The 19,325-nt window shown below is 41.5% G+C and overlaps 2 protein-coding genes across 4 annotated transcripts; both read right to left on the reverse strand.

Moving 5' to 3' along the window:
• Positions 1-759: 759 nt before the first annotated feature.
• On the reverse strand, positions 760-11,507 carry mdc1 (mediator of DNA damage checkpoint 1). Of its 3 annotated transcripts, none has more exons than XM_026370488.1 (12): positions 11,439-11,507; positions 10,553-10,689; positions 9,849-10,430; positions 9,692-9,770; positions 8,180-9,579; positions 7,879-7,938; positions 4,302-7,786; positions 3,705-3,842; positions 3,057-3,239; positions 2,838-2,963; positions 2,180-2,290; positions 760-2,070 (listed from the first exon to the last, which is right to left on the reverse strand). In XM_026370488.1, the coding sequence occupies exons 2-12, from the start codon at positions 10,686-10,688 to the stop codon at positions 1,867-1,869; spliced, it is 6,504 nt and encodes a 2,167-aa protein (XP_026226273.1). In that variant the 5' UTR covers position 10,689; positions 11,439-11,507; the 3' UTR covers positions 760-1,866. The 3 variants fall into 3 exon arrangements, with proteins under 3 accessions (XP_026226273.1, XP_026226274.1, XP_026226272.1); XM_026370489.1 differs by having other exon boundaries at positions 10,553-10,707; positions 11,439-11,496; XM_026370487.1 differs by having other exon boundaries at positions 10,553-10,718; positions 11,439-11,496.
• A 1,465-nt stretch (positions 11,508-12,972) lies between these two features.
• On the reverse strand, positions 12,973-17,456 carry tubb5 (tubulin, beta 5). Its single transcript, XM_026370601.1, has 5 exons — positions 17,270-17,456; positions 14,681-14,789; positions 14,420-14,530; positions 14,074-14,318; positions 12,973-13,958 (listed from the first exon to the last, which is right to left on the reverse strand). The coding sequence occupies exons 1-5, from the start codon at positions 17,324-17,326 to the stop codon at positions 13,146-13,148; spliced, it is 1,335 nt and encodes a 444-aa protein (XP_026226386.1). The 5' UTR covers positions 17,327-17,456; the 3' UTR covers positions 12,973-13,145.
• Between the last annotated feature and the right edge of the window lie 1,869 nt (positions 17,457-19,325).

The raw sequence follows: 19,325 nt of genomic DNA on the forward strand, positions 1-19,325 counted from the left end.
AGACAGCTAGGATCCTCTGAGTGAGGTGGGGGGGATTTGTTTACGACGTTTGAACGAGACAGTCTACAAAGGATGCTGATGCAGCACAGGAGTCCAAAAAAAAAAAAATGTCCAGACAACGAGTCTGAGGTGGATGATAATGCGTGTGTTTACATTACAAAGCTACCTTGACGCTTTGCTCCCTATTTTATTATCACTTGTCTAGTGCAAAACTGTAAATCTAATTATAGCTTCTTTAAACAAACCAAACTGCTACTTGTTCAGCCGTAGTCTCATAACACAAACAGATGTGCTGGAAGACATTTGGCTTTTCAAAACAACCCAAACTCTCACTGAGACCTTTTGAAAAGTTAAATAATAAAAGAATCTTCATTGATGTACCTCAGATATCAAGAGACAGAAACTATAAAATTAAAGTCTTGAACCTTACAGTGAAACAGGTTTTGAGCATAAATCTATATTCTTTACCTTGGACACATCAGATTTCAACTCAGCACAAGGTTCACTTTATAGGTTGTTTTCCATGATTCTCTTCTTCTGGCCTTCCACAAGTCAAAGAAGAGTGAAGGCAGTGAGACCTAGCTGAGAACTCATGGGAAACCGACATGGCCGAAACATAAACATTTTTACATTAAACTAGAGCTCAACAATTTATTTAATTATAGGGAGAATAACCCACTGACTCCTTAAACATAGGACTGCTGGTAATGAAACATCTAAAAGTACCGTTGCAATAGGAAACACACATGTAATCAAAGATCATTAGAAAAGACTGAGTGTTTTTTCATTGGCAATACAGACAGATTTCATGATTTGGTGCACATACAAACTTGGTGTTAAGACATTAGCTAGTTAACAGTTCTAAAAGTGACAAGCTTGATGAATCTTTAGACTTCAAAACACCAATGATACAGAATAAAGCATATAGGAAAATCAAACGTGTTCTGTACACCACTTTAACACAGCTTTAAGTCCATATACAAAAAGTTGACAGACAATGTATAAATGTATGGCGAGGACAAATGCATAAGACAGAGACAAAGAAAACATTGACATAGAAGCAGCATCAGCATTCAGGTGCCTATATTGTGTCTCATCCCTGGAGGTAATAGGATTGGTTGAAGCGTTAATGGAGTAGGTGATTGTGGCTAATGGAGACAGAGGAACAGACTCACTGGTAGATTCATGATTACCTCATTATAAAAGGCACTATGCACTTATTATCAGGACAGGAAACAAGCCTTTTTTTCCCATGTAGTTGTCACTGCAGCTGATGGATTTCAAACAAACCCCATCAGTTCCACTATTCCACCACCCAAACATGATTTAAACAACTCCCCGTTCATGGTTGGTTACCTGCCAAAATGGCTGATTGAGCCGAAGCACTTAGCACACAACAGAGAGGAGCAACAATTTAGCTGTTAATTTCTGCTTTGCTTGTTGTTGCTGTTGTACAGGGAGGGGTGAAGCATAGTGGGAGAGGATAGAGTGACAAGAGAGGTTAATGTGTAATTATCTTAGCAGCAACATTGCTTTTAGTTTAAGTCATTTTAAAAACTAAATGTTTACAAGACTGTAAGAAAATTAGCAAGAACAGTTCTGCTAATCATAAAAATTAGAGAAACTTGTCTTTTTAGTAATCACCCTCTTTTCCAAAACAGGGCGTTATACATATAAAACTGGTTCTCGAACATTTTACAGCTAATGGTAAAATGGCATAGGTGCTTCCAATACTGACGATGTACATAAAAAATGCATATAGAAAATACATTCTTCAATCTTTCCTATCCGACTCACTAGTTCTACTATTAGTCTTTGATTTTACAGGCTATCTACAAATGTTAGTTACAGTATAACCTGTTTATTTTATGTCTTCTTCCTGCCTCTTCCTCTCCCTCCTGCAGGTTGTGGGTTGGTTGCAGGAGCAGACAGAGTGTGCGTCTGAAAATCCAGTTTCTGCTGAAGGATCCCCGTGAGAATGAATTCTGCGGTGACAACTGGGACAAATGCAGAGACAGCTGGGCCGCACAGAAGCCAATCCTCTTCACAGGAAATCACTACAGTCTGCGGCTAAAAGATCAGGGCGACAGAAAATAAAATGACTACAATTTAGATTCAGATACTAGTTAGAGAGTACCACAACTTAATGTTAATGTATGGCACTAATTGGAATTGGTACCTTGTGAGAGGAGGGCATCCTGGGTAGGAAGGTAGCTCCACTGCATGAGATTATATCTTTCATGTGAACTGGCTCTGGTTTCACTGATTTCGTAAAGTGGATTTCATATCCCTAAGAGAGAAAGAAAACATACTGTCTAGTACAAAACATGCAAACAAGTAGGATTTCTGCCTGCTTTTGTTTAATCTCTGCAAGAATACTTCAGAAAATCAATACACATCTCTTGGGAATGGATTTTGGTTTTACATGTGTATACTGTTTCCTCAGTGTAGACATATTAGCATAACATAGTTTCAAACTATCCCTCTGCAGCTTTGAGGAAAGAATAACTATGTAACGGAAGTGGAAACTTTCTGTCTGCTTCCTTATGTAAAGTGCTCATAAAATAGAACCACTACGATAACAGTAAATGTCAAATTACTTTCCACAGGCCACAGTGAAATGGTAAACAACAGACACTTAGGAACAGGCAGGCTGAGGTAAAAGCAAGGAAGATGATTCTAACAAAATAATTTCTGGATTTCCACCATAACCCGCAATTGCTCAGCATCAATATTACCCACTAGCTTTGTACCATCTGCTAAGGGAAATACCACAATGACACAGTATAAAAGAATATACACGCATAGATATAAATGAGATGACTGATTTACAGTACCTGTAAGAGAGGCTGACTGCTGGCAGTCCTTAGAGACTCCTCCAGGGAAAAACTGAACTTCTTTTCCTGCTCTGGATCTTTTACAACAAAGGCATTAGGAGGCAGGAAGTAACCAGCTTTACCACTCTGAAAAAAGAGAAAGGAAGAGAAGAGTGTCTACGTGTGTATAGTATTTATCCTTATATATATACACACAAATTTATCAAAGAGAAAACCAACCTTTTCCAGCCAGTGTGTAGTGACAATGGGGATTCCTTTAGCCAGCGCACACAGGAACTTGACGGTCCTCCGCACTTTATCAGTCACCAAACAGTTCATGTCTGCTACACCTTTGGCAATGCTGCCTCCTAAACGAGTCAGCACTCTTTCGCCTGCTTCATCCACCACGCCTGTGAACAGCACCTGAGGAAACACGAGACACGCTGGGTTTTTTAGATAGTCTCATGTAAAAACTTTAGCTTCTTTGTGATTTAGTATAATAGAGCAGATTGTTATTATTATTTGGTGCCACTAGAGCTGCAAAGTAACAGGTTTTCTTTTGACACTGAACCAAAACAATTTTTTTTTTTTTCATTTTAAAGATTAGACATTTAGTGTGAATGTGACAATTTCAATATATATGTCCTCACTTTCTTGCCAAGGTTGATTGATGGATTTAGGACCCTCACTTGGCCTAACAAACTTGCACAGCTGGACTGGCTCTATGCAAAGTTAAAAAAATACACCAACCAGCAAAATCTCCTCTTCTGAAACAGTATATTTTTCTAATTCTCTGCAAGAATGTAAACAGTGCATTTTCCAGTTTTTATTTCTCTAAAATGTAAGTATCCCCAATAAAATCACCTATGGGTTAACAAACACGCAGACCTTGTAGCCCTGGCTGGCCATTCGTAGTCGACCACTGCCTGCAGGGGAGGCAGAGGAGGAGCGAGGAGTCTTTGCCACAGGACAGGAGTCCACAGAGGTCTGTCTCTTCCGGGATACACTACTGGTTGGAGTGTGAGGCTGTTAAATAAAGAGAGAGGAGAGAAGAGGGAAGAAGTAATTAGAAGAACCAAAAGAGTGAAAGTACAAAGACAGACAAGGGTAAAACATGAAATACTTACTTATAACTAAAAAGTGTTTGTAAAGAAAGGAAGAACATTACAACATTATAGTAGGATGTAATTGTTCGACCACGAAACCACTTATTATATTAATGTAATAATGGTCAGGCTACTCTCGCTGCTAGAGACCGAGAGAGAGACCTAGGTAGTCTAATGTTGTTTGCAGTAAATTATGATGGTGAGAAAAGCTGACTCAGGCAGAAATTCACCTTGGGCCTTTGGTGAAGGTAAAAGCCTTTAGATCACAAGGACAACTTCCTGGACACTAATTACCCACTACTCTGATTTCCATTTTTTCTGATCCTTGTAACACCATTGAATGTTTTCAAATGCATATTTTAAAATATGTTTAAGTTACCTGTGATCCTGCATCCTGGCTCATAGAGCTGACAGATGTTCCACTGCTGTCTTCCTGCTCCACCTTTTGCTTTTTCTGGGCTGCCGATGGTCGGCCTCTTGCTCTCTTCCCAACAGTCTGCAACTCCATGTTCTCACTCTCCTCTTTAACCTCCACTTTAGGGGGAGACTCCTTTGTGTTCTTCTTTGCTTGGGCACTGGATACTCTAGCTCTTCTCTTAGCTTGGACAGGATTTTCATCTTTTGTTTCATCTTTTGTTGTTTGGGCTTTCTCTTTCCCTCCGGAAATTTTGGAGCTACTGCTTGTTGTATTTTGCACCAACTCTCTCTTTCTTCCGATTCTTTTGTCTTTAGCCTCAGTTTCTTCACTGACTACAGGAACTCCTGGTGTCTCTAAAGTGCCACTCTCTGCTGCGATTTGGCCCCTGCCCCTGACGTTTCTTTTAATTAGGGGTGATTCCTCACTAGCATAACATCCCTCCTGATTTGACTGCTCTTCCTCATCTGGAGCTGCAGACTTAGAGCCATGGGCGCTGGCTCGCTGACGCTCCCTTGTGGTAGTAGCCTGCTGACAGTCTTCATTAGATAATTCCTCTGCTTTTCTGCTCTTTCGGCCTCTGGCTGAAGGTTTGGAAGCTGAATTCTGATCACTCTTACTATTGACAGGAGAGATGGAGTCTGGTTCGGTTTTCTTCCCCCTTCCTCGCTGCCTGCCTCCTCTTCCTCTGGTCTGAGACACTGCACTGCAGCTGGAAATATCAGTGTTGAGGGAACTGGAGGAGTTAGACCTTGAGCGGCGTTCCTGAGGAGAATTATCATTACAGTCCTGTTGTGATGTCTCTGCAGCCACTGTCCTCCTCCTGCTTCTGGCACTGGCTGTCTGTGGCTCACTAGTTCTCTTTACTCCTCGACCTCGACCTCGACCTCTCCCCCTGCTCTCCTGGGTATTTATGCTTGAAGCAGATCTCTCAGAGCTGACAGAGTTAGAAGAATTGGAACGAGATCTGGTTCTCCTTGCTGGGACATCATCACTGGTTGATATGGTTGAGAATTGTTCAGGCTGTGTGGCAACTGTTCTCCTGGCTGCTCGTTGAGCTCTTGTAGGCACTTTGAGCATATTTCCTTCTTCTTTGTTTTCTTGTTTCTCTTCTACTTGTTTTTCTTTGGCATCAGTTTCTTTCTCCAGTCTTTCTCTTTCTTCCCTCTCCAGTTTTTCTTTGTGTTCCTGTTCCTCCCTCTCCCTCTCAAGACGCTTTTCTAGTTCCCTCTTCTCTGTGTCCAGTCTTTCCTTTTCTTCCTGTTCCTTTCTCATCATTTTCTCCTTCTCTTCTCTTTCTGCCTTCTCATGTCCTCTCTTTTCTTTTTCTTCATTCTCCCTTCTTTCTCTCTCCAGTTGCTCTTCTTTTTCCTTCTTTATCTGCTCATATCTCGACTTTTCTTCCTGTTCTTTTCTTTCTTTCTCTGCTTTCTCCTCTTCAAGTCTAATCTTCTCTGCATTTTCAGCACGCAATCTCTCTTGTTCTTCCATAGCTTCCCTTTGCTCCTTCTCCATTTTTTCACTCTCTTCTTGTCTGAGAGCGGCAACATTGTTCTCCTCAGCCACTCTCCCTTCATGTTTTTCCCTTATTAGGCTTTTACTTTCAAAATGTTCATTTCTTTCTTCCTGTTCCTTATCTTTCTGTTGGTTTACATATTTTTTCCCTGTAGTCCTTTTAGACTGCTCTACCTCCTTCGCTACTTCACTCTCATCCTCATCAAGCCTGGATTTTCCCCTCCTTCCTCTGCTATTTGACAAAGCTTTACCCTTCCCTCTTATCTGTATCTTTAGAGGCCCAGAACACTTTGCTTGCTTATCCTCTTCTTTTATTTTTTTCTGTGTTCCCCTTTTAACTCTAACAGTGTCCCCACTGGGTCCAGGTTCAGATTGTCCCTCCGTTACTTTCTCAGGCTGTACACTAGCTTCAACATTAGAGACCTCAGGATTTGTGAACGACCGAGTCTCCTCTTCTTTCATTTGCAGTGCATTTGCTTTTCTTTTATGAGAACCTGGAATTAACTCCTCATTACTAATTTCCTTGTCTTCACACATGACTGTAGGCTGGGTTTCCACAACAGAATTAGTGAGGGGTTGCGTTTGCTCATCCTCAGATTTCAGAGGTTTTGCTTTTGTTTTACGGGGACCTGGAAATAAGTCCTCATCACTACTTTCCTCATCTTCATATGCACCCATCGGCTGAGTTTCAAGAGAAGACATTCTCTCAGAATTACTGAGGGGTTGTGTTTCTTCAAGCAGCAGTGGCTTTGCTCTTCTTTTTCGGGAAACTGCAATTGTGACTTCCTCCTCACTTTCTTCAACATTATTCATTGGCTGAGTTTCAACAATAGAGAGGTCAGAGTTTATGATCGTTGGTGTCTTCTCCTCATCAGGTTCAAAATCACTTTCCTTTTTTCCACTTTCCTCTTTTCCACTCAGCAGAATTTCAGGAACACCAATATGCACTGGCTGGGTTTCCATAACTGATAACTCAGAATCAGTAAGGGCCTGAGTCTGCTCCTCTTCAAGTTGCAGTGGCTTTGCTTTTCTTTTTCGTTTATCTGGAATTAAGTCCTCATCACTTTCTCCATCTTCTACTGCAACCATTGGCTGAGTTTCAACAGCAGAGAGTTCTGCATTTGTGATCATTTGTGGAACTGAGTGCTCATTATTACTTTCTTCATCTTGACATGTTTGCAAAGGCTGAGTTTCAGCTATGGATAAAGCTTCACTAGATAATCTCTCCTGAAGTTGAGCTACTTCCTCATCTTTTCCCCCTTCTTCTTTTTCATTCTGATTTCTGGACTTAACTTGTTGTGAAGACGAGCTAGGCTTGTCTGTTGCCAAACTTTCCTCTTCCTTAAAGACAGACACTGGTTGAGTTTCAGCCATGGCAAGAGTAGATGAAGTGGGAAAGTATAAAGGCTGGGCCTCAGCACTAGAGTTTTTTATATCCGTTTCATTCTCTGAGTCACTGTAGGTCTCTGACAAATATGCCTGTGTTGCTTCTAGAGCCAAATCCACCTGGCCTTCTTTTTCTGACATTACTGAACATCCAGCAGGCTCCTCGTTCACTCCATAGGCCTGTGTCGCCTCCAGAATTGGAGCATTTTCTCCAGTGGCACTGTCTGCATATGCTTGGGTATCTTCCAGTTTCACATTCCTATCCACAAGGTCAAAAGCCTGGGTACTCTCAAAGGCCAGAGCTTGGGCCTGACACTGCAGGTGGCTGCTGTCAGACAATCCCAACTGGAAGGACCTTCCGTTGCTAGACTGTTCATCCTTTTCATCATCAGAAGGTTCAAGGCCAAAGGCATTGTGGTCCATGATGTGGTCACCTGCAGGGTTACCCGGACAGTCTCTGGTCTGAAGAACAAAAGACTGTGTCTCTGCCACAACAAAGTCCTCCTCCTCTGAGCAGGAGGACAATGCTATAGCAGGGGCTGCTAGACCTGCATGGTTAGTGGACAAAACAAAGCAGTCTGTGCAGGATTAAAATAAATATTATAAATAGTTGTGAAACTTATTATAGTAATTTACTCACGTCTAACAGGAACAGAAGGACTCAGGAAAGCCTGTGTTTCCATATTTTCCACTTCTCCCTCTAAAACATTCCCAAAGTAAAAAGAGCAGTTAGAAATGTGTTAAAAATTGAATTCTAAAACCATCTGGTTTCTTTTCAGTGGTTATCTGAAGAATCTGAAACATATATTTAGAGCTAGTTATTTATAAGCTGACTATGCTTCTCTTTTGTTTGCCAGGTTCATAGGTAATGAAAATAGCCATTAGTAATATCCTACATTCATTCCATTAGGTTGTCATTTAAAAATGGACTGACTAATTACCTGAAACTTGTACAGGAGTGGAGCAGTTCTGCAGTAAAGGAAGCAGCAACCCAGGTGTTTGTTCTCTACATAGGTCAGGGATTTGATCCGCACCCACATCCTGTATGTCTGACTCTTTATTTGCCAGATCTGTACCACTGTCCACTCTAAGGCTAGCAGGATTGCTAATGCCCCCAGCAGGGGGCACACTGAATTCATCCATATCGGTGTCGGCATCCGAATCTGATTGAAGAGTTTCTGGCATGTTAGTAGGAGAGACTGACAAGGTTGAGAGAGCAATCGGTATAACCAGGGGAGAATCGTCTTCCTCATCTGTGTCACTGTCAGGCAGAATATCCAAATTAGCGTCTTTGTCTGCAGTAGTGCATGATTCTGTGGCAGCAAACATCACCATGGGTTCACTGAGGGCAGGGGGAGGTATTGCTTCATCATCTGTGTCACTGTCTCTGTGCAGGCTATGTGAAGCAGCAGGGGTTGAATCAGGCCCAATTGACTTTACATCTAATCCAGCATGTGATGCATCCATTTTAGAGCTTGATTTAGTTTTTACACATTCCATCTCTTCTTCATCATCAGCATCTGTATCACTGTCTAGGCAGAAATCATTTGGTTGCACTAAATGAACAGAGTCAGCAGTGTAGGCACTTTTGGCAGCATCTGACCCAGCAGCATCGTTCTCCACATAAGTGTCACTGTCTACATTCATTGCCTCAGGCTGAATAACTGAAATAACATGAGAAGGTTTTATGATGTCATCAGAGGAAGGCACAGTTTTAGGAGCATCTTCATCAACATCGGTATCACTGTCCATGTGAAACCGGCCTGTGTTTGGTGGCTCCTTAACTTGGTTTGTGTTTAGGGTCACAGGACCTGCAGATGCCACTCCTTCCTCATCTTCCTCCACATCAGTGTCACTGTCCATGTGAAACTGGCCTGTGTGTGGTGGCTCCTTGACTTGGTTTGTGTTTAAGGTCACAGGACCAGCAGATGCCACTCCTTCCTCATCTTCCTCCACATCAGTGTCACTGTCCACGTGAAACTGGCCTGTGTGTGGTGGCTCCTTGACTTGGTTTGTGTTTAAGGTCACAGGACCAGCAGATGCCACTCCTTCCTCATCTCCATCTACATCAGTGTCACTGTCCATGTTAAATGTAGGTATTACAGGTGCGTATTTTGTTGGTACATGTTGACCATTTTCGACAGACTCTATCCCATCAGATTTTAATCTTTCTTCCTCCGTGCCTTGCTCTTCTTCACTGTTGTCCAAGATTGCAAGTGCCTGTTTTTGCATCAGCTCCTGTCGCCCCATATCTACTTCTGTCTCCTCCTTACTTAAACTGACATCTCTATAGGGTCTATTTTTAGTGGAGGACGACGGTGTGATGGGGCTTTCATCCTCACTGTTAAACAGCAAAAAAACATGGCATTATAATTTAGGAATAGACTAATAATAATTTGTTTAAAATTTATTATTAGATTATTTATGTCCAAAATTAGATATTGCTAGTATACCTTTCAGGGACAATTTTGTTTATGGGACTCAAAAATGTTGAGCACGTTGGACTGGATTTGTGTGAGTCAGAGTCAGATACTGTAAAGGATGATAAAGATGAGTTTGTAAGAAATCAAATGCAAAGAAAATCAGGAATTATTTACAAAATGTACATACCTAGAGTTTTGCGCATTCTGGGTCCTCCTCCCTGTCTTTCATCTTCTGACTCAGAGTCAGATTCTGGGACCAAGGTCCCTTGTGGCTGGGTTGGAGTTTGCTCAAAAGATAGGCAACTGGTTTTGAGAGGAGTCTTGGTTTGTGATAGCCTAGCCTTTGTACCTCCATTGACACATTTTTTGCTCCCTGTGTCACTTCCCTTTTGTTCTGAGGTATCTGGCAACCTGGCCTTTACTGATGACTTTCTGCTCACAGGAGTCCTCATGTTCCCTTGAGAAGAGACCGTGTTTACAGCACAGCTCACATACTGGCATGGGATGTCCGCCACCACCAAACTGTCACCGTCACTTAGAGCGTACCGTACTTCAGGAGTCAGCTTTAAGCGGCCTTTTCGGGTCCCATTCATGCTCCCTAGGTCCCAAACCAAAGCTTCTATGTCCATTTCACGGTGAGAATCTCTTTTTCGGTAGACAGAGATGTAGATGGTAGCGTGCTGCTTGGATATTGAGGGTGCTGATAAGGGCAGGGTGCAGGTGTTGGGGTCGCGGCCCAACACATTATCTCCCAAAAAGAGGGGCAACTCTGGGTGACAGAGAGCATCCATTTAAAGAAATGCATGGACAAGGCCTGTTCACAAAAGTCAGGCATACTGTGGCCTAAATTAACCAACCATACGAAAATAACAGCAGCAGTAAGCCACTCACCTGTCTCTGGGATGTGTTCATTTTTTAAGATGCAAAGTTTAGCCAGTGGATCCCCCCTATTATTGTCATTCTTCTCTTCATATCCTTCCTCATCCGACTCTAAGATTGAGTCACTGATCATCTGAGTAGCATCCATTCTTCAGACAGGAGAAAAACTGTATAACAACTATGCATACATACACCGTTAATTGCCATTGGGATATAATGCTAACTTATAACAACTCAGCGTTAGCTTTACAGCGAGCTGTGAAATTATTGCCAGACAACTCCATGAAGCTAACGTTAGCTTAAACAACCAGCTAAATGATGATCTCTAGCGAGGTTGAAATGTAAGTTCACCCACGACTTTCAGCTGCAAATTTACCTGGTAGGTTTTGCTAACCTAACCTAAGTCTGCAACGATAATCTCAGTACCGCTGACATAACTTAACTGCTATTTTAATAATTTAAGCATTTATGTCTAAAGCATGTGTTTTTAGAGCAAACACACCTCCGGTCAGTATAAAACCACAAAACTTAAAGACGCTGAACTTCTGATTTTGGACATTCAAACATCAATATCACAATTTCATGTCATAACAAACCTTAAACAAAATCTTTATTTATGAAGCATATCTTCTAATATTAAACATTACTTAATTAATACTTAAGAAAACGACAAACCTAAATAACTATGTGGGCAATTACCTTGAAAACTATGAAAGAACTTTAAGCGATTACATTAAGTAGTAGCGTTAACGCTAACTAGCTTAACTGCTATTCACCAGCTGGTTGGCAGCACTGCTCGAATGAACGCATAAAATATGTGCAATAGAGACGCATTATATGTTGTCTTCGCGTATTTTAAAATCCAATATTAAGTAAAGGGTTGTACTTTAATACAAACCTTCACACACCGAGTGGTCCTCAGAAGAGATAAACAGAAATGTTCATGCACATCCTGGAAAGAATAGACAACGCCCACAAGAGGCGGTTCAGCCGCAAACGATTGGACAAAATAACCGGACTCATGTGAAAGTCTTTTATCATTGGACAATTAAACGTCAATCTTACTTAAAATGCGTCTGATTGGACCAAAAAATCCCCGACCCGTCCCTGTTCAGACATTCATGTTCGCGCCGTGCACACCCAGTGAGACACATACTACTATGAATGGATCACTATCGTGGATGTTAATATAAATGATTAATGATTTTATTCATATTTTTACACCCTGGATTAAACCGTTCTCTAAACTGGTTCAGCTGTTTCAATACCGTCCATACGGTTATACACCGAATGACACTGTAGTTAGTAAAAGCTTAACAATTAGTATCCTCAACGCCAGGCATTACATCATCATCAACACGGCTACTGATTAGTGATGTATCTACACTTGGACAAAGACAGTGCTTTCAATATATTTCATTTTATATTTTTGTGTATTTGTGTTGTGATCATGTGTCCTTGGGATTTCTGGTGCAGTCCCTTTTCCCTGTTTTTGCCTAATTTATGAATTCCCTTTTTCTTGTTGTATGTATCTCTCCTACAAAACCCCAGGGACCCACAAGCACAGGTTTTTGCTCATTTATCCTCTAATAGGATAAACAAGAGTCTTTACATGGAAGCTGCCTACCTTACCTGACCTTGATCCAGACTTTCATGCAACAATCAGCCATTGTGGTCTTGAGGGTCCTTCTTTAAAACAGTAGCTGGAAGTTTAATTACCACAATCTTACCGGTTGGGTTAAGCCAGTCTTGATTTGGGCACTAGATACAATCTGCAGAGCAATTATATATGTATGTATTCACTAATGAGCTTCTCATTCTGTTTATGCCATCCAGTTAGTGCTAGCTCATATATTAAAACTCTATCGTGTAGGAAACTATCATGTGAAGGCAGGAAATTGTTGAGTTCTTAAAATGAAGAATTCCAAAGTAAGTATTGCAAGGTAGCTAGACAATGTGCAATGGTAATTTACTCAACCCACAAATACCCTCCTACTTTTTCAAGTTGTACAGTATATTTAGCTCATCAGATTGCTGCCAAGGGGCAATGCATATGTTCTTATAAGAAAAAAAACTAAGAGTATATCATGTTGCAACTGGTCATGTGGTCATAACTATTATAATAAAGCTTGTGGAGCAGTTGTTATTTATTATTAGTTAGTGCAATGTCTGGTAATCATATGTATCTTACTGCATGTCTGCTCTCAAAATTAAATGGCACAGCTATCTTTATGCAGGACAACAGATTCATGTATCATTTCAGCCACCGCTGGAAATCCCCCTTGATATCCGATCCTTGACGATCACAGTTTTGGAATGTGCTTGAAATATAATGGCTCACTTGTAGTTAATGATTTATCAGCCAACAACTACTGAAAATAACGAATACTTGCATGCATGCATTAATGAGAAGAAGACAAGTTTTGATTTGACAACTTTATTTGAAGTAAATGACAGGATATCTAACGTACACTAAAGTTTGATACTAGCAGAGCTCGACACTAGGTTAGTTTCTCGGTTACTGTTGTGGTTGATCCTTGTTCATTATTTTTCATTTTGGAATTGATTGGTAGAACTTCACATCATGACCTTCACATCTTTATCTTCAAGCATCTTCTTCAGCCTCCTCCTCAAATTCACCTTCTTCCTCAGCAGTGGCATCCTGGTACTGCTGGTACTCAGACACCAGATCATTCATGTTGCTCTCTGCTTCGGTGAACTCCATCTCATCCATACCTTCACCTGTGTACCAGTGCAAGAAGGCCTTACGACGGAACATAGCTGTGAACTGCTCAGAGATGCGCTTGAACAGCTCCTGGATGGCTGTGCTGTTGCCAATGAAAGTGACGGCCATCTTGAGGCCACGAGGTGGAATGTCACAGACTGCGGTCTTCACATTGTTGGGGATCCATTCGACAAAGTAACTGCTGTTTTTGTTCTGCACGTTGAGCATCTGCTCGTCGACCTCCTTCATGGACATGCGGCCACGGAACACAGCGGCCACGGTCAGGTAGCGGCCGTGACGTGGGTCGCAAGCAGCCATCATGTTCTTGGCATCAAACACCTGCTGAGTGAGCTCGGGAACTGTGAGCGCACGATACTGCTGGCTGCCCCTGCTGGTCAGGGGGGCAAAGCCTGGCATGAAGAAGTGCAAACGAGGGAAAGGCACCATGTTGACAGCCAGTTTGCGGAGATCAGCATTGAGCTGACCAGGGAAGCGCAGGCAAGTGGTGACACCACTCATGGTGGCTGACACGAGGTGGTTAAGGTCTCCGTAGGTGGGTGTGGTCAGTTTAAGAGTGCGGAAGCAGATGTCATACAGGGCCTCGTTGTCAATGCAGTAGGTCTCGTCTGTGTTCTCTACAAGCTGGTGCACTGACAGAGTGGCATTGTAAGGCTCAACCACTGTATCTGACACCTGAGGACAGAAACACACATCTCTTAAATCTCATGATCTAAGGAGAAAACCTAAGGCAAAAGAAACTAAAATTAAAAACTAAAACATTTCATGCTGCATCACAAGGATATGTTACCTTGGGGGAAGGCACCACACTGAAGGTGTTCATGATACGGTCAGGGTACTCCTCACGGATCTTGCTGATGAGCAGGGTTCCCATACCAGATCCAGTTCCACCACCAAGAGAGTGGGTGAGCTGGAAGCCCTGCAGGCAGTCGCAGCTCTCTGACTCTTTGCGGACCACATCCAGGACTGAGTCCACCAGCTCAGCTCCCTCTGTGTAGTGACCCTTGGCCCAGTTGTTTCCAGCACCGCTCTGACCTGGAGGGATAGAAGTGACATATAGGTGAACTATTGTTTTCTCCTTTTCATAAAAGGCATCACTCATTTAGTAACATAAGAAATGCCTCTATTATACCCACCAAATACAAAATTGTCAGGTCTGAAGATTTGCCCAAAGGGTCCAGACCTCACAGAATCCATGGTGCCAGGCTCCAAGTCCACGAGGATGGCACGAGGTACGTATTTACCTCCTCCACAGGACAGAGAGAGTATGGGAGAGAAATCATACCAACTCTTAATGCATGGAAGGAACAGTCTTGTTACATAGGACATATAATAAGCAGGAGATATGAGAAAATAATGTGTGTATATACATATTAGCTATTAGAATGGAAACTAACCTGTGGCCTCATTATAATAAACACTGATCCTGTCCAGCTGCAGGTCGCTGTCTCCGTGGTAAGTCCCTGTAGGATCAATGCCATGCTCATCGCTGATCACTTCCCAGAACTGTGGACACAAAATGGAAGATATCACATGACAGTTATTGCAAAGAGAGTACACATCTATCCATTAGTAATGTGGTTTATGAGAACAGGGGCTTTAAATGACAAAAACAGCAGTGGGTTCACATTTTTCAGAAGTGACAGGATTTTTCCTCCTTTCACCAAACCGTATCTGAACTGATTTCATCAAACCCAGCTGTTAATATTTCCACAGTTGTCGACTGATGACTTGGCAGAAAGCAATTATTTGAGATGCAAAATGCAAAGGAGGGAGCACAGAGGGGCTACAGTTAACTCCACAGGCGAAAATAAACTTCATTTGCAGGCAGTCACAGTTCACTGAAGACACTGATTGTCTTCAAATCTGTATTCATGTCTTGTTCACTCTTTAAAGACCACACTCAGATTTGTGTGTAAGCGTTAAATCCCATAAGCGGGTGCAGCTGTTGCACACGCAGGCAACCATTTGCATGCACATATTTTTCTGATATCGTCCAACTCTAGCATTTTTTTTCTCATACAGCCTATGATTTTCTGCTAACAGCAGCAATAGGAGGATTTAGAATAATCTGCATAAGCAGGCTGTATTGCAGCTCAGTACTTAAGAGACCGGGAGTCAGCTGTGGACTGACATTTAAGTAAGACCGTGTAAATGACCAAGTGACCTTAATATGTGGGTGACCACAGCGCAGCTGGACAAAGAGAAGAACAAAGAGCTGAGAGGGAGCAGCTAAAAGACTGAGAAAATGATTTTGACAATTGACAGCGAGGTGATAAAAGCTATCAGAAAAGCCTGAAAATAATAATGGTAAAAGAATGAGGACAATAGGCAGGAAAAGCACTGCCACACCCTGACCTAATTCACCACAATGCAACCCTTCAGCAGTTCTGTCAATCATATCCACTGGACATCTAAGTCAATGGGTCCTGGGGGAGTGGAAATAAATGGTCGTCCTTCGAGCCAATCGTGATTTTAACGCTATAATGTTAAAATGATCCTCCGTGTTTTAAAAAGGCGAGATTGATATGAATTGATAGATTAAATTACACCATTTTATGTATACATATTTACTGCAATTGCCATTCTGTGGTCTGATTTAAATTCAACAAATGTGTCAATAAGTATTTATTTAATGCTATATGTGGGGTTTATTTCCTATAGACATTTATACATGCCATTGCCAGCATTTGCACATTAAGTCAATTGAGAGCCCAGTGACTTCACCCACTGTGCATCAGCTGTTTCCTCCATTCCTCCCCCACCCTACTCCTAATTTGGTTAGGGGAGGAAAGACATTGATTACAAAGACAGGCCCTGCTAGGACATTAAAATCTCCATCATCACAGCATCATCATGCTAATGAGGTATGCTGTAAAATATGGGCCATTGTTAATGTGGTCTCTGGACTATATTTGAATATCAGGGCAAGACTCCTAACTGCATTTAAAAAGTCCTAGTTAAACATATGCTGCCTGTAGCAAAATATCCGTTGTGAAACAAAGGGAGATAATAAGACAGGGATAATAATGGGCCAAGGAGACATGAACTGTTGCAGACTGCTGTTGCTGTTACTGGGCTGATGATGTACTGATGCATTGTACTAGTGAGGCAGACTGTGGGGTCCTATTGTGAAGACTTTAGTGTCAAATGCATCTAAAGTAGTCAATGTATGAATTGACAAAAGAGAGAAAATCACTGCATTCTTGCTAAATGCAGAAATAGTGTCTCTCAGAAGAGGCTTCCTTTCTTTACTAGACAGTCAGGCCACACCCTTACTACACCTCCCCTGCTCTCTCACCAGCTGAAACAGCAGTCTGCATCTATTCCCCACAGGAAAAAAATATAATCAATATGGGATATTGATTCATCAGTCATTTGAGGGGAAAAACCTAGGCCTCCTATCCCCACTCATTGTCTAAAATACCAGTCATATCTGCCTGTGCGAGACAAAGAAACCAGAGGAGTGCGGAATACACTGACTGAAGGGCTCTGACAAGAGAAGAATAGGCTGATTTTTTCTCTCCTTTCTTTGCTCCAGACAATGTCTTGAGGTCAGCTGGATCCACAGTGTCGAGACGCAGACACGCCCGGTGTTGTGTTCACAAAAAGAGCCCCGTTAAACCGTTATTTCAGTGCGAGCACGGTCCGCTGCTCCACACCCACCAGTTACCGCAGTGCAATGGACTCAGACAGAAAAGCACAAAAAAACAAACACCAACAGTTGGTTTTTACTATTTATCAATGATATTTTCAGATTGATGGTCTGTTCAAATGCACAAAGGGTATATTATGCATGAAAGGGGTGTTTTTTATTTATGCACAATTAAACAAAGGGAGTCCTTTGTCTCCACACATATTAAACATCTCCACCTACATGCATCCTTTTTTTAAATAATAATGAGTATGTTCTCCATAATGTGTCACAGAAACCGTATTATTTTGGGAATGAACAAACACAAATAATACAAATGTCCTTTTCTTACCTTGGCACCAATCTGGTTACCGCACTGGCCGGCCTGGATGTGCACGATTTCCCTCATTGTGGATGCGAAAGTTTTCCAACGACGAGCTGAAACGTTACTTTGTTAACACGAGGAGCCGACCGCAGACTTTTATGCCGGACAATGGATTTATAATGTTGGAGGGTTTCCAGCTCGAGGATGAGACCAGGGAACGGGCGTGGTCAGACCCCAGATCCAGCTGCTGCAGACGGGGATTGGCTGAGGGGGTTCACGGGGATCCGGGAGGAGGAGGGGCGCTGCTGCAGACCAGGGAGGGGAAATTAGATACAGAGATTGACCAGAATTTTACCAGCTGGTGTCCAGAAACACCCAAGAAGATGTATTACATTTTTTTGTCGTATATATCAGATGACAATTCCTAATCAGCTATTTTAAACGAGTCGCTTTACTGGAAGTCGCCCTACAGCGAAGACAGAGAGCAGAGATGTCTGGGCATGTGGGGCCTTATTTGTAAAAATCTGGGGTTATATATTGAACAAACACAACAAGGACCATGTAATAACTGTGCTCAGTCTTTTAAAAATCACATTTACCCGATCTGTTTGATTCATTGATGTGCTTTATCTGTAAAACTGTGAAGTCAGTCTGGCTACGTAGACCACGAATCATGTTACAGTGGGTGGTGGTGCATTGCATCAAGCTGTTTTTTTTTTTCTTTCAGGCTAAGCTGCATAGAAAAGCAAGTCATGATAGTGTTTGCACTGCAACTGCTTACACATGTCTGATGGGATATGTCTGCAGTAATGTTACAGTAAAGTAAATGTTTGTTGTTCATTTATACACTACTACCAGCATCCAGACACCACCCAGTACTTGAATTCAACTGATCAATGGATTCATTGATTGGTTAGTCAGCAGGAAATGAAAGGCATTTTTTTGTTATTGATTATTTCCATTTTTTAAAGTAAGAATTACAAATAAACACCAGTTCCAGCTTCTTGTTTGTGAATATTTGCATCAAATATATCTTTTGATATTGGACTGACATTGGAAGATGTTTCCTCTGTCATTGAGGAGGTTTGATAGTACTTTTTTATTGATGATTATTTCATAATACTTTTATAAAATATAAATAATTTTCAGTCAATAAAAGTAAAACTCCTGTTAATAATAAGGTTTTCATGTCAGTGATTTTAAATTAAAGATTTCATATAGTTAAATATGAGCACAGTACAAACTAAAATAACAAGCCTAAATATAATATTACTCTAAATTGACACATCTCTCTTTACAAGAACAGATTCACAACATTCAATAAAAGATGCATTTTGGAGAAATCTAACTGTAGATCAAAGAGCCTGGATCTAGTTGGAGTGGACAGGGTGGATGAGCCAAGCCCCGTTTCCAAAAACCAGTATCAAATCCAAATCTATCCATGTCTGTAAAATCAGATTAGAGTGGATTACATGTATAAACTAAATTCTACTGTCGATCATTTTCATTTATGTAGTTATATCACTAAGTGTAATTGCAGTGCAGGACTCCATTACCATTGTGCTCATAATAACGTTACAGAATATACAATACATAACAGACTTTAAATTACATGATTCTAGACCAGTCATGGTGTATCTTCTGTATCTGTATTGATGCTTTAATTCACAAAAAGGCAACAGATTAATACTGTATGCATGCAGAATAACTGTCAGACGGGGCTGCAGACTTTGCTGACACACTTGGCAGCTGATGCAGTGGGCAATTCCAACCTCTAGTGTCTGTGCAGATAAACATTTTTTCATCCCTTCAAACAGGCCAAAGAAAATGTTTAGATATTGTATATTTACCGGCAGTGGTCGCCAGCAACAAAGCTTTAGTATTAGTAGTTCTACTCCAATGCATGTTAGGGGGACATAATGTAGTAATTTACATTCTGCAGATAGTCGCTTATTATTTTTAGACTAAGATTTATGATGATGAATGAGTGTTAATAGTAGAAGAAGAGGCATGTTGATCATCTTGACCACTAGATGGCGTCACACGTTGGGGCTACGTCATCATTGCAGTGCAGATGGGCGTG

The sequence above is a fragment of the Anabas testudineus genome, chromosome 16, assembly GCF_900324465.2.
Source record: "Anabas testudineus chromosome 16, fAnaTes1.2, whole genome shotgun sequence".
NCBI lineage: Eukaryota > Metazoa > Chordata > Actinopteri > Anabantiformes > Anabantidae > Anabas > Anabas testudineus.